Source organism: Symphalangus syndactylus, chromosome 7 (assembly GCF_028878055.3).
Source record: "Symphalangus syndactylus isolate Jambi chromosome 7, NHGRI_mSymSyn1-v2.1_pri, whole genome shotgun sequence".
In the NCBI taxonomy this organism is placed as follows: domain Eukaryota; kingdom Metazoa; phylum Chordata; class Mammalia; order Primates; family Hylobatidae; genus Symphalangus; species Symphalangus syndactylus.
Genome location: NC_072429.2, coordinates 29,496,646 through 29,511,858, shown reverse-complemented (window position 1 = coordinate 29,511,858; position 15,213 = coordinate 29,496,646). Strand labels below are relative to the sequence as shown.

At 43.3% G+C, this 15,213-nt stretch overlaps 2 protein-coding genes across 17 annotated transcripts in view; one reads left to right on the top strand and one right to left on the bottom strand.

Annotated features, from left to right (window-relative positions):
• Positions 1-7,562, bottom strand: part of FNDC9 (fibronectin type III domain containing 9) — a 52,862-nt gene extending 45,300 nt beyond the window's left edge. The window contains exon 1 of the mRNA XM_055285482.2: positions 7,355-7,562. The gene's annotated coding sequence lies outside the window, so the exon portion shown is untranslated. The remainder of the gene's footprint in view (positions 1-7,354) is intronic.
• Positions 1-12,818, top strand: part of CYFIP2 (cytoplasmic FMR1 interacting protein 2) — a 133,726-nt gene extending 120,908 nt beyond the window's left edge. For 11 of the 16 annotated variants that reach the window (XM_063642650.1, XM_055285468.2, XM_063642653.1 and 8 more), the window contains 5 exons: positions 736-808; positions 1,547-1,641; positions 7,536-7,774; positions 8,862-9,009; positions 12,414-12,818. In XM_063642650.1, the coding sequence (XP_063498720.1) occupies positions 736-808; positions 1,547-1,641; positions 7,536-7,774; positions 8,862-9,009; positions 12,414-12,581 (723 nt within the window). In that variant the 3' untranslated portion in view covers positions 12,582-12,818. Of the gene's footprint in view, positions 1-735; positions 809-1,546; positions 1,642-7,535; positions 7,775-8,735; positions 9,010-12,413 lie in introns of all 16 variants that reach the window. The other 5 variants (XM_063642647.1, XM_063642644.1, XM_063642648.1 and 2 more) reach the window with 1 other exon arrangement.
• The last annotated feature ends 2,395 nt before the right edge of the window (positions 12,819-15,213 follow it).

The following is a 15,213-nucleotide window of genomic DNA, read 5'->3' as shown; positions in this document are numbered from 1 at the left end:
CCACAGTTGAAGAGAAAGCAAACCCAATCAGAGGATAGCTTCTCCAGACTCCTTCTCTCCCCTTTGTTCTGAAATCCAGGGATTGTGAGCATGTCCCAGGACAGTAAGCCCATGAGACCTATCTCCCATCTTGCCCTAACCAAGCTTCCCCTCCAGCCATTGTATGTTTGCTTTTAAGTTTATCTTTACACATAACAAGTAACCATTGAAACCAATCTGGCCTGGGTTCTCGTCCCTCTTTTCTTGCTAGTTGATGTCTGATGTGGAGAAAACCAATCAGACATAGGCCTTTACACAGAGTCCTAGATTTGTAGACTGGAAGACTGACCTAGCCACCTGCCTTGAGCCTACAAACCTCACAACCAAACAGACACAGACTGAGGCCCATCATGTATTTGATTCTGTGTAATCCATCCTAATTCAACAAATTCCTGATAAGATTATAGTAAAAATGTATTGAGCTCTCATTATGTACCTGTGACTATTCCACAAGGTTATGCATTTTCTCGTTTGATCCTCACAACCCATTAAAATAAGTACTGTTCTCATCCTTATTTTGCAGATAGATAAAGAGACTCAGAGAAGCTAAGTAACTTGCCCAAGGTCACAGTGAGTAGAAGAGCCAGGATTTGAACCCAGGTCTAGCTAACTCCAGTGCTCAGGTTTTTAGGAATGAAAAATCTTCCTGGTTTAAAATGAAAATTGCTTTCTCTTTCTTTACCCCCATCTCTGCAGTCTCAGGAGGAGGTCTGCGATTTGCTCCATGCTGCACCCTTCCAAAACATCTTGCCTAGAGTCTACATCAAAGGTAAGAAACCACTACAGCAGCTGAATAGCCAACCAGCGTTGGAACCTTATTCTCCCTTCCTAATCCCAGTCACCTCAGATCTAGTCAGCAAGGGGGAAGGTTAAAGCTTTGGACACCTATTGAATAGCCATAGAATCACGAATTGGAAGATGGATCTAGCCACTTGCATTGAGCCTACTGACCTCATGACCAACCAGACAGACTCTGAGGCCTATTATCTTTGATTCTGTCATTCATTCTAACTCAACAAATTCCTTATAAGATTATAGAAATGACACTCCAGGCCCTGTCCCTTGTTCCTTCTAACATATCTCTAGTATAGTGGTATCTAGACTTGGAATTTAAATATATATATTAATATAGTAAACCACTATACTAGAGATAGTCTAGAAGGCAGACGATTCCTTTGTTGGACAAACCATAGAACATTTTTCCTTGTAAAAATTACACACACTTTCCAGAATGAAGGAGAGCAGTTCCTTAAATATATATATTAATATATTAAACCACTATACTAGAGATAGTCTAAAAGGCAGACGATTCCTTTGTTGGACAAATCATAGAACATTTTTCTTTGTAAAAATTACACACACTTTCCAGAATGAAGGAGAGCAGTTCCACACACTCCATCCCATTTTTGGAATGCAGATACATCATCAGGTCCTTTGAGAGTTTTTCCTTCCCCAGTTGCCCCGTGTGCCCTGAGTCTCATTTTCTGCTCTGCGACTCCTTTTACAGAGGGGGAGCGCCTGGAGGTCCGGATGAAACGTCTGGAAGCCAAGTATGCCCCGCTCCACCTGGTCCCTCTGATCGAGCGGCTGGGGACCCCTCAGGTACCAATCTTATATAATGAATGGGCTCTGATCCCTGACAGGAGCTTGAGAGCATTTGACCAAACCCCCTCATTGTACAGGTCAGAAAACTGAGGCTCAGAGAAGGGAAGAGAATGTCGAATACCCAAAAACTGGTTAATATTAATAGCAACAGCAGGTCTGGAATGAGATTTGCTGACTCTCAGGCCTGAGTGTTTCTTCTGTACCCTGTATCGTATCCTGCCAACAAGTCGTCTGCTTATTTAAACAAATATCTACTGTGTCCCTGCTAGATATCAAGAATCTGTTACTTTGCCTCTGAAAATTAAAACTCCACATACTCTGTGAGCCAGTTCACTTCTGGATATTTTTGCTAAAGAAACACTTAACGGAACACTAGATGCTTATGTAACATTGTTTGTTAAAGCAAAAACTAGAAACAACCCAAACATCTAGTAGTAAAGCATTGATTAAATAAAATGCCAGGTTATTGCATATCACGTATGTACTTAATACATAATGAAAAGGCAAAATTAGATCTTGATGCGTCAGTGTGGACAGATCATAGGCACAGTCGATTGGATGAAGCAAGTTGCACTACAGTTCACGCAGGATGATGGCTTTTTTTAAATGCACATAACAAAACCATATAAAACTCTTCTGAAAATGTCTGGAATGATGTCTACCTAGTTTATCATGGTGGCAACCTCTGAAGAGAGATGAGGTAGAATAGAGTGGGAGAGAAAGAAGACTTCAGCCTTTTCTGTAGTGTTCTAACAAAGGTGAATGAGCTTATATGTTATTCTGTAATTGTTAAAAACCAGTACTAGTCACGATGAACATCAAGATGAGTAAGACAGGACCCCTGCCTTCAGAGAATTCAGATTATGCAGGGAGCAGGAAGGAAGAGAAATAGGGGGAGAGCGGAGAAACAAAAGGCATGTGCTGTCTCCTTTCAAGTTGATTTCAGCAAGTTTCACATTTTGGGGGCAGGCAGGGGAAGAATTCAGGAAGAAGAGAAACAGGGTATTCTAGTGAGACAAGCCAATGCTGACTGTTTAAGAGATTTAGGATTGAAATCTGCTTTTGAACTCGCATTCCGGCGGTCCTCTTTGGTGTTCTCACCAACGGCAAAAGGACTCAAATCCTCAGCGGAGGGCAGAAGGTGGCCTCTCTTCTGGCAAAACATGTTAAGTATTTTTGGAGCATGATGCAGAGCCTCATCTGCACAGACGTCATGCTGAGGAAGCCACCCCACCCCGGCCCCCACATGCCACCAACCTCCTTCTGAAAACGGTGATTAAAAGCTAATGGTGGGGCCGGGCGCGGTGGCTCATGCCTGTAATCCCAGCACTTTGGAAGGCCAAGGCAGGCGGATCACCTCAGGTCAGGAGGTCGAGACCAGCCTGGCCAACATGGTGAAACCCCAACTCTACCAAAAACACAAAAATTAGCCAGGCGTGGTGGCGGGCACTTGTAATCCCAGCTACTTGGCAGGCTGAGGCAGAAGAATTGCTTGAACCCAAGAGGTGGAGGTTGCAGTGAGCTGAGATCATGCCACTGCACTCCAGCCTGGGCAACGGAGCAAGACTCCATCTCAAAAAAAAAAAAAAAAAAAAAAAGGCAGCTAATGGTGGTTGGGTTCTTTGACTCACCTCAGAGAGAACTCAGATACTGTAGAGCACACACATTTTCTTTTTTGGCCTGCAGAGGCTAAACAGAGGAGATCCTCTCCAGTGATTTCCTTTTAGGGAGAAAACCCAGCGAGTGACATCTGAATGTGTCTGCTCCACTGCTGCTGTCATCCTGCAGGCATCCCGCCTCTCACTCCAAAGTCTGGCATGTGTTTTCACTTAGAAGACTGTGAATTCCTTCCCTGTTCTGGTGAACACCATTTCCTTGGGACTGATAGAAATCTCAGTCTGTCAAATGCTGAGTGTTTAACAAATAAAAGCCTAGACATTCTGTGAGACAGGACATGCTAGTTTTTATAAGTCTCCCATTCCTCAAGAAATAGTCCAAAACTTAGTCATTCCATGAACCAAAGAAAAGTTAACAAAATATTAACTTCTGAGAAGGTTTGGGCACAGGGTACTCGTAAGATATCTAGGAGGTGACAGAGGAAGTCTGCAACATATTTAAAGCTGGGAAGCTTAAGCAGTATTGCATTCTTTGCATTTGTTTGAGACAAATTGAAGTGACCTGGTTTGTTGCCCCACACTATCATGGAAGAAAAACTTGGGGCTGGGGGAGGTTAAAAGACAGGGATCCTTGTCCCTTCTCCACCCCTGAATTATCTAGTGCAAGCCATTTTTCTCAATCTTTATTTTATCCCATCTATGTGATAGGATCATAGCTACTTTACCTGCCTTTCTTGTTATCATGAGCAAATAATAGAAGCATAAGAATTCAAAAAACATTGAGTTTTTTGAGAAGGAATATTCCTTCTCAAAGTTATAGAGAAGGAATATTCCTTCTCAAAGTTATAGAGAAGGAATATTCCTTCTCAAAGTTATAGAGAAGGAATATTCCTTCTCAAAGTTATAGAGAAGGAATATTCCTTCTCAAAGTTATAGAGAAGGAATATTGATGATTTCAGCACAGCTTCACAAATGTTTTCTCTATCCCCTTGTTAAACTCACATAAAAGGGCAGAAAGAGAAATACTCCCCACCGAGGGGAATAGAAAAGAAATGGATAAAAGCTGTGTTAAACACTCCCCTCCCTACATAACACCAAACTGAAAATTGAGGGTATTTGCAGGAAGCAATCTATAAAGCACATTTTCAAAGCAAAGCGAAAATGATAGACATACCAAAAGACAAGACATGAAAGAAAACTCACAACATAAAAAAATACAATGTTAACACACATGGAAAAGTATCTGGCCTTACCAGTAATCAATGAAATGCACATTCAAAGAATGAGGTACAATTTTTAAAATTTTTCATCTCAAGTTGATGAAGACTATTTCTGAATGGAATAATTTTATTATTATTATTGAGACAGGGTCTTTGCCTGTCACCCAAGCTGGAGTGCAGTGGTGCGATCACAGCTCACTGCAGCCTCAGCCTCCCAGGCTCAAGCAATCTTCCTGCCTCAGCCTCCCGAGAAGCTGGGATGACAGGCGCACAACACCATACCTGGATAATTTTTTTTATTTTTATAGAGATGAGGTGTCACTATGTTGCCCAGGCTGGGATACAGGAGTATTCATGAGGGTACAAGGAACAGGCTTCACACGGGTAGATGCACACGGATCAACTTTCCTTGAGAATAGTTTGCCACTATATAGCAGATGCCTTTTAAAATATTTATACTCATTGACCCTTCAGTTACTAAGTATTCATCCTAACAAAATGCTCAGCGGTAGCTCACACGATGTCATGTATAAGGATGGTGGGCTGGGCACGGTGGCTCACACCTGGAATCCCAGCACTTTGGGAGGCCGAGGTGGGCGGATCACGTGAGGTCAGGAGTACAAGACCAGCCTGGCCAACATAGTGAAACCCCATCTCTACTAAAAATACAAAAATTAGTCGGGCGTGGTGGCCCACGCCTGTGATCCCAGATACTCAGGAGGCTGAGGCAGGAGAATGGCTTGAACCCGGGAGGTGGAGGTTGCAGTGAGCTGAGATTGCGCCACTGCAATCTGGCCTGGATGGCAGAGTGAGACTGTCTCGAAGATTTAAAAAAAAAAAAAAGGATGGTATCTTTAGAATTGTTCATAATTGTGAGTTTGTAAACAATTTAAGATAACCAAGTATATACAACTAAATGAATTATATCAATGGCCATTAAATGTAGCCATTCCTTCAAAATATTGAAGGAAATAAGTTGAAGTTACTGATATATTAAGAAAAAAAGCAACACAATAATATGACTCAAATTGTTAAATATACATGTATGCATTCACATACCTAAACAAATCATACATATTTTAAGAATGCTCATCTCTGGGTAATGAGGTTTATGAAATATTTCTATTTTCTTAGAACTTTTTTTTTTCTTTTTTCCTAACCACTAGGCCACCAGGAAAGGACAAACACTTTTCAAAGGAAAGGGAGAAAGCTCCTGTGTCAGTCAAGGCCCTTTTCATTGGCTGTTCAAAGTCTGTCTGCAGATTTATAACCTCAGTTGCCAATTTTTCTATTCCCCCTTCCAGGACTGTCTGTCCCTGAGGACTGATTCAAATTAACAAATGCACAGTAGATTAATTAGTAAACCAGAACTCTGCATTAATTTGCAGAATATTCATGGCTTGAGAACAAATTGGGGTCTTTTATTTACTGAGCGTCTCCCCTGTACGAGACATTCTCTTTCTGAAATGGGGAGCCCTTTCTGGGGCCAAATAGAACAGAGTAAGAACAAATAAAGAGAATACAAACAGACTCAAATACAGGCTCAGGATATTTTTTTTTTAACACAAGAGATATTTCTAGCCATCTGTGGCAATGTGAGCGGTTCCCCCTCTGCTCCCAAGCTGTTCCTGCCAATGAAATCAGGATGAGTCACCGGGAATTAGGGTTCCCTCTCCTTCGTGTTTAAAACACACATTGGCAAACTACTTCTCCAATTCATCTTTTTCCTAGATTTCTTTCAGTTCGTAGTTGTCATAACAACTACACTTATGGTCCACATTTATAACAGACTCCTGCATTGGTATCTCCTGATTTCCTTCCCTTCATGGATTTACTTAAAGGTCACCCTCTTCCTGGGGGCCTCCAGGGAGTAAGCTTCTGGGGGAGGTCAGGCAGGTGCCTCCCAGTCACGCTGTAAAATGGCTCCTTGGTGAAACCTCCCACTGGGGAGCTGATCCCATGAGTCCCCTGTGGATCTCTCAGTGTCAGAAGCCTGCCTTTTTTAGCTTTGTTCACAGATTTGGAGACCTTACTTTAACCTCAGATTTTAACATTTACCTTACTTTGCAGATAGCTTTCAGGACCTCTACCCCTACATGTTTTGACTCATAACATGTGTAGTAATGTGTTTTGACATCTAGCCTGTCTAGCCAGCTGCTTATTAGATACGCAGTAGCCAGAACCCAGATGAAAAGCCAGTTTACATTATTAATAGAGGTCATTTGTAACTGTCAAAGAAGCACTTCTAGAGGAAATAATTATCTGAAATCATGAGCAAGTTTTAAAAGTAACATATGCTCATTGTAGCACATTCAACTGTACTAAAGTATTTAAAGTCAAGAGGGACAATCCCACTCACTTCTCCAAGCCCATCTGTTCCCACAACTGATGTTAGTCCTTCTAAAATATGCTTTACACACACACATCACACATACTTTCATCTGTGCGATTGTACATTGTCAATGTTTTTAAGTAGAATTGTAGTATACATTCATTTCTGCAATTTGTTCTATTTACTTTACAACTTAACCAATAGATCTAGACTACTGGGTCAAGTGTGAGCTTTAACACTCACTGGCTGCCTCTCTGAACCTTAGTTTCTTCGTCTGTAAAATGGGGACAGTAATGGCATCTACCTCATGGGATGGAATGGACTCAATACCTATCAAGTACTTAGAACAGGGCCTGCTTTATTACCCACACTCAGAAAGCATAAGCTAGTAGTAATTATAGTAGAAGCTGTAGCACTACTAGTAGTATCATGTCAGTCTTTTCAATGGCTATCCAGAATTCATTATGTGGGTAAATCATAATTTTAAAAATTAATCCGCTACTGATGGTACCTGGATTTTACTTAACACCACTAAGACTTACCATGAAACTTCCCTGCTGTTGCATTCAGGATCATCAATTTTGTGCCCTGCTCTGAACAAGACCAGTTCTGGTGAATGAATTCGAGGTGCAGCCAGCTCCAGAGTTTGGGAATCTCTGGTGGGAGGTGGCAGATGGGTTCTGAGATGTGGATAGAAGGTCTATGTTGCCCTTCCATTTCCAGCAAATCGCCATCGCTCGCGAGGGTGACCTCCTGACCAAGGAGCGGCTGTGCTGTGGCCTGTCCATGTTCGAGGTCATCCTGACCCGCATTCGGAGCTACCTGCAGGACCCCATCTGGCGGGGCCCACCGCCTACCAATGGCGTCATGCACGTCGATGAGTGTGTGGAGTTCCACCGGCTGTGGAGCGCCATGCAGTTCGTCTACTGCATCCCTGTGGGAACCAACGAGTTCACAGCTGAGTGAGTACCCCCCAGAGAAGGCAGTGTTACCCCCAACCTGCCTGTACTCCTGCAAGTCATGGGTCTTCCAGAGTTCAGCCAGAAACATGGGCAGGGGGTGGGGGTGGTTGGCCAGCAACTACTTTGTTGAGTGTGTTGAGCTGACTGCATGGGCAAGAAAGAGCCCGGTAAGGGTTTGATAGTAAGACCCTCACTGCCTGCCTCACCCTGACTACACTGTACTACTGGAAAATGAGGAGCCATTAGGAGTCCTTAGAGCAGACAGCAGAGCTAGTTCTTCGTGCCCTCACCCAGCTACATGTCAAGGACAGAGTGGAAAGGCAGACAAGGCTTCCCCTCCAGCAGCCAAGAGCTCTAGGAAAAAGGCGTGGCAGGGAGAGGAGGCTTCCCGAGAAAGTGGTGTTGGTGAAGTTGTTTCAGAGCAGCGCTGGCCTGCAGGCTTCCAGTACAGTGATGGGGAACTGGAGACACGTGCCTGGGTTGGGGCTGCTGCTTGAGGACAAAAGAGACAGCTGAAGGATGACCCTACTGCCATCCAAATTGCCCAGGTCTCTTGAGAGTTTGGGGCCTGCAGTCAGAGCTTTCTCAGAACCAAAAGGACTCAGCCTCAACCCAGCAGCATCTGCCCACCATGGCCTGTCCCTTCCCTTTCAGCCTGCTTCTGGCCAGTTGGCCTCCTGGTTTGAAATGGCCCCTCACCCCCTGGGTGTTCCTTCAGCTCCTTTAGAGAGTCAAGACAGATTCTTCTTTGACCTGCACGGAGTAATCAGCCATATACATCTCAAGGGCTGGGTGGGTTTTTCCTCGCAAATTCAGAGCTTCTTCAGAGCTTTTTTTTTTTTTTACATTAGTGATGCAAAGAGGCTGACACCTCTTTGTGGCCGGAAGGACTTATGACATAACTACCATCCCTGCAACTAATGAACCCACCCTCACAGCTTCCTTTGTACCCATTTTATAGGTTAAGAGACTTGGCCCAAAGACAGGCCTGCTTAGTAGCTGTACTCCTGGCCCAAGATGAGGCTCCCTCCCTCCCTGCTCTCCTCCCCCACCTCTCACTCCAGCTGCTTCCTCCCCCTGCTCCCAGGCAGTGTTTCGGCGATGGCTTGAACTGGGCTGGTTGCTCCATCATCGTCCTACTGGGCCAGCAGCGTCGCTTCGACCTGTTCGACTTCTGTTACCACCTGCTAAAAGTGCAGAGGCAGGACGGGAAGGATGAAATAATTAAGAATGTGGTAAGCAGGCTGGTGGCTGAGGCCTGGGAGGTGGGGCTGGGCTGACAACCAGGCTTTCACCAGAAAAGCAAAGGAGGAGGAGCTGCTTGTGAAGGCCAGCTCCCCACACAGCAAGTACAAAGATACTATAGGCTGGGAACCTGCTTAGAGGAAGCCATGAGTCACCCACTCATCACCTACTGCCATGAATCAGTTCACCCCGAAGGGCAGGGCTGGGCTCCAGACCCGGAGTGCATCTTCCCTGTCCCAATCAGACTCTGCTGATGCCAGTTTCTCACCTGTACAAATACTCACCAAATACCAGAGTTGTGCGGGGCACCTGGATGGGATACGTACTGGCGTAGGGTGAGCCGGGCTGCTGTGGGAAGGGAGAGAAGGACCCTTAAACCAGACTGAGGGCAGAGAAAACTTCCCAGAAGAGGGAGGCTGTGTCTGGGCTGAGTCCAGAATGGCCTGCAGCAAAGAACCAAGCAGCAAAGGTGGTATGAGGCGGGGAGGATGCTCCAGACAGCAACGGTGACAGCAGAGGCACTGAGGCAGGAAGGCGGATCGAAGGGTAGGTCTCAGGGACCCAGTGAGAGGAGAGAAAGGTAGGAGTCACCTCACAAAGGGCTTTTTAAAATAAATGGTGCTGGGAAAACTGGCTAGCCATATGGAGAAAGCTGAAACTGGATCCCTTCCTTACACCTTATACAAAAATTAATTCGACATGGATTAAAGACTTACATGTTAGACCTAAAACCATAAAAACCCTAGAAGAAAACCTAGGCAATACCATTCAGGACATAGGCATGGGCAAGGACTTCATGTCTAAAACACAAAAAGCAATGGCAACAAAAGCCAAAATTGACAAATGGGATCTAATTAAACTAAAGAGCTTCTGCACAGCAAAAGAAACTACCATCAGAGTGAACAGGCAGCCTACAGAATGGGAGAAAATTTTCGCAACCTACTCATCTGACAAAGGGCTAATATCCAGAATCTACAATGAACTCAAACAAATTTACAAGAAAAAAACAAACAACCCCATCAAAAAGTGGGCAAAGGATGTGAACAGACACTTCTCAAAAGAAGACATTTATACAGCCAAAAAACACATGAAAAAATGCTCATCACCACTGGCCATCAGAGAAATGCAAATCAAAACCACAATGAGATATCATCTCACACCAGTTAGAATGGCCATCATTAAAAAGTCAGGAAACAACAGGTGCTGGAGAATATGTGGAGAAATAGGAACACTTTTACACTGTTGGTGGGACTGTAAACTAGTTCAACCATTGTGGAAGTCAGTGTGGCGATTCCTCAGGGATCTAGAACTAGAAATACCATTTGACCCAGCAATCTCATTACTGGGTATATACCCAAAGGACTATAAATCATGCTGCTATAAAGACACATGCACACGTATGTTTATTGCAGCACTATTCACAATAGCAAAGACTTGGAACCAACCCAAATGTCCAACAATGATAGACTGGATTAAGAAAGTGTGACACATATACACCATGGAATACTATGCAGCCATAAAAAATGATGAGTTCATGTCCTTTGTAGGGACATGGATGAAACTGGAAACCATCATTCTCAGTAAATTATCGCAAGGACAAAAAACCAAACATCCCATGTTCTCACTCATAGGTGGGAATTGAACAATGAGAACACATGGACACAGGAAGGGGAACATCACACTCTGGGGACTGTTGTGGGGTGGGGGGATGGGGGAGGGACAGCATTAGGAGATATACCTAATGCTAAATGACGAGTTAATGGGTGCAGCACACCAACATGGCACATGGATACATATGTAACAAACCTGCACATTGTGCACATGTACCCTAAAACTTATAATAATCATAATAATAAAATACACATAAAATAGTTTCAATGGTAATTTTCAGTATATGATTCAGTGGCATGAAGTACACTTAAGTGTTGTACAACCATTCCCACATCTCCAGAGATTTTTCGTCTTCCCCAACTGAAACTCTGGGCCCATTAAAAAATAACTCCACATTTTCTCCCCAGCCCCTGGTAACCATCATTTTACTTTCTCTATGCATTTGACTACTCTAGGTACCTCATATAAGTAGAATCATACAGTATTTGTTTTTGCATGACTGGCTTATTTTAGTTAGGATGTCCTCAAGGTTCATCCATGTTGTAGTGTGTGTCCAAACTTCCATCCTTTTTATGGCTGTATAATATTCCATTGTGTATACAGACCATGTTGTGTTTGTCCACTCAGGTTGCTGTCACCTTTTGGGTATTTTTGAAAATGGTTAATTTTGGCTACCATGAAACATGGGTGTACAAATAACTCTACACATTTCTGCTTTCCATTCTTTTGAGTATATACCTGGAAGTGGAATTGCTGAATCGTATGGTAATTCTATGTTTAATTTTTTTAGAAACTGCCATTCTGTTTTCCATAGTGGCTGCACAATTTTACATTCCCACCAGCAGTACACAAGAGTTCCAATTTCTCCACATCCTCATCAGCACTTATTCTTTAATAATAGTCATCCTGAGGGGTGAAAAAGTTATCTTGTTGTGGTTTTGATTTGAATTTCCCTAATGACTGTCAATGTTGAGTGCTATATTCATGTGTTATTGGCCATTTGTATATCTTTGGAAAAATGCCTATTTAAGTCCTTTGTCCATTTTTTTAATTGAGTCATTTTTGTTGAGTTGAAGTTTTTACTTATTCTAGATATTACTTATCAGATATGATTTGTGATTATTTTCTATTTTATGGGTTGCCTTTTCATTCTGATGGTGTCCCTTTGATGTACGAAAGTTTTCAGTTTTGATGTAGTGCAACTTTTTGCCTTTGCTTTTGATGTCATATCCCAAGATATTATTGCCAAATCCAACATCATGAAAATTTTTCCCCTGTGTTGTCTTTTAAGAATTTCAGTTTAATCTCATGGTTAGGTCTCTGATCCATTCTGAGTTAATTAATTTTTTGTATATGATATAAGGTAAGCATCCAGTATTATTTTTCATGTGGGTATACATTTTTCCCAGCACCTTTTGTTGAAAAGGCTATTTCCCCCATTGAATAGTCTTGGCACCCTTGTTGAAAATCATTTGATCATATGTGTAATAGTGTATTTCTGGGGTGTCTATTCTGTTTTATTCATCTATATGTCTACCTTTATGCCAGTGCCACACTGTTGTTGATTACTGTAGCTCTGTAGATCGTTTTAAAACTTGGAGAGGGTTTTTATGGTCCAGTTAACACTTGATTGCCAGATCCAGGGGATTCCATAAAAGGACTTTAAGAAAGTGACATGATCACTGATGCAGGGGACCCTGGACCTCACTGACTTCTCCTGTTACTCCCTCTTTCCACCCCCACTTTGTCCTGCCCTAACTTGAACATCCCCTTCCTTCTGTAGCCCCTGAAGAAGATGGCCGACCGGATCAGGAAGTACCAGATCTTGAACAATGAGGTTTTTGCCATCCTGAACAAGTACATGAAGTCCGTGGAGACAGACAGTTCCACTGTGGAGCATGTGCGCTGCTTCCAGCCACCCATCCACCAGTCCTTGGCCACCACTTGCTAAGCAGAAGATCCTGCAGACCCTTATCTGGAGGAGGAAGAGAAGCAGGAGAGAGAAAGCCACAGCCAGCCTGCCACAGGATCCAACTGGACAACGTGTGGGATGGACCTGGAAACAAGCACCTCCCCAAACACATCACCACTCCCTAGGGCGGGGCCTGTGCATGCTCTCCCATGACATCTCCATGCTGGTTTCTCCATAGCATAAATGAAAAAGAAAAAAAAAAAAAAAAAACGTAAACAGGGCAGTGTGTGCTTTTTCTTTTCTCCCCCCTCAACTATATTAAGAACTCCTAGTTTCACCCTTTCTCCATCCCATCGTCCCACCTATCTGTGGTTGCTTCCCAAGACCTCCTCCCAAGAGGGACACCTCCTACCCAGTGCCCATGTGTGACCCCAGGACTCAAGTCTCAGACTGTGAACAGATGTGGCCATGCCCAGAGACGCCAGCCTGGCCAGAAGGGCATGCCTCAGCTTACTACTTCATCTCTCCTGGTTCCCTCACTGCAGTGCCCCAGGTGGCATCCTCTCCCACTCTGGGTACCAGGGATTCTACCACATAGGCTTCCCAAAGCCCCATTCTAACTCCCTTCTCTCAGGGAAGTCCTAGAGAGAGATCCAAAAAGCATTCACAGCTGTATCACACTCTACGCAGGTGGGGTAGGAGACTGATCAGGCCTGCTGTGGGGAAGCAGTATGTATGAACACAACCAGAAATGTCGTAGTCCAAACAGGATGCTTTCAGGCCATCTCAGCTGCTTGATGGTGAGATGGTTCCCTTATTCCTTCGGGAAAGGCTTAGCATTGGGTCACATAGGGGAAGCGGCTTTGAACAAATCAGTGATAGCACTGCCTACAGCATTAGCCAGTGACCAAATTAGGGACAACTTCTTGGCACAGAATTGCTTATCAAGGAACATTTCCACAAGAAAGAAAATATTAAGGGGTTATTTCCACAGAGGCCCAAAATGTCTTGGAAACACAGAGGTGAGGAGGAGGAATAATAATTGTCAATGAGCTTTTAATACCAAGATACACCCCCTGCCCCCAAAGAAGAGTCCTCTTTTAGGGAATCAGAACTTTCATTGTCCTAGAAGCTGAAAGATTCTTGGAACATTTTAGCTTTTACTCTCAACTTGCTGTTCTCTTTACGTTCCTTAAGTTAAACTTTGGGGTGTGGCTTCTCTCCCAGGGGTAACATTTACTTCCATTTTCTAGACCGAACCAAAAGTCTTCTGCAGAATCTCCCACCGAGTGTGGTAAGACCACTGAGAAGGACAAAAGGCTTTAGGATATAAATTTCTTGTTACAGAGCATGTCATTGTCAAAGGAAGTCTGTGGCCCTGAGGTTTTAAGAACATAAAATGTGACATTTGGTATTTCTCCAGCCCAGGGAAGTAAGATGGTTAGAAATGGTTGCCTTAATCAAATGGTCCCATTTTTAACCCCAAAGGAAGTGCCCACAGCAAGATGTTTGTGTGATGCACTTATGTCCTCCAGTGAGGAAAGGTGGGGCCACATGTGAAAGGCCCCGTAGGTCAGATCCTGAGAGTAGCACATTTGAGTGCGGATTCCTGGGCCCTGCCTCAAACCTACTAATTCTGAATCTCTGGGAATAGGGCCAGGAAATCTGCCCTTTCTACAAGCTACCCAAGTTGTTCTGTTGCACATCAATGTTTGGGAACCACTGCTGTAAGGGAATCATTCTGGTCACCTTGAGCTTTGAGCTACCACTAAGCCATGAAAGAAAATACATATAGGGAAGATAGAAGGGAAGAGGTTCCAAGTAGAAACTGGCAGATCCTCCTGTCTGGAGGTACCACCTTCTATTCTGATTTCTGACTTTTCCTTCTTGATGACCATAGATGTGTTCCAGAGGCAAAAGAGACACATTATCCCAGATGGCAGAACATGCTTTCAAAACATATAAAATGTCAAAGTTCCAGATCTTTCTACATCTTTAGTCCTGTCTGAGGATGGTAGCTGGCTCTCTGTAGCTGATAGATGGCTAGAGTTCCATCCAAATCCTTGACCACAACTTCGTGGAGATTTGAATAATCTATTTGATGAGATTTCTATTTCAATAACCCACCTTTCTCACCCCACATTCATATCCCTAAATTTGACCCTCTGGGCCGAGTCACATTACCTTCAGGAGACTTGATCCCAGTAGACTGAGGTCTTCCCTTTCAGCAGAAAGATTTCATTTCCCTGGCTTGCCAGTGGCACTGATTTCCGAACACCCAATGAGTTTAATATTCTTTCCTCCTTGGCATTACTGCCCCAACCTCTTTTTATTTTTGTGTGTGTGTGTCTAATAACGAGGAAAAAAAATAAAGCTTAGGTTTTAAAAAGTTTTAAAAAAAAATCTGTTTCAGAAAACGTCAAATGTACCATATTTGTATTAAGAGTTGTTGGGAATTTTTGTACAATGAATTTACATTTATTTATGGTGACTTATATTTACGCTTGTGATCAAATAATGATGTTAAATTCTTAAATCATATTTGCTATGCAGCTGAAGATATTTTGATTTGTATTTTGGGGGTATCTGTGTTGAGTTGATAAACATTTCCATCTTCATTAAAACTGCTTCCAAACTAGTAAAACCAGCAACTTGGTCTTGATTCCTGGTT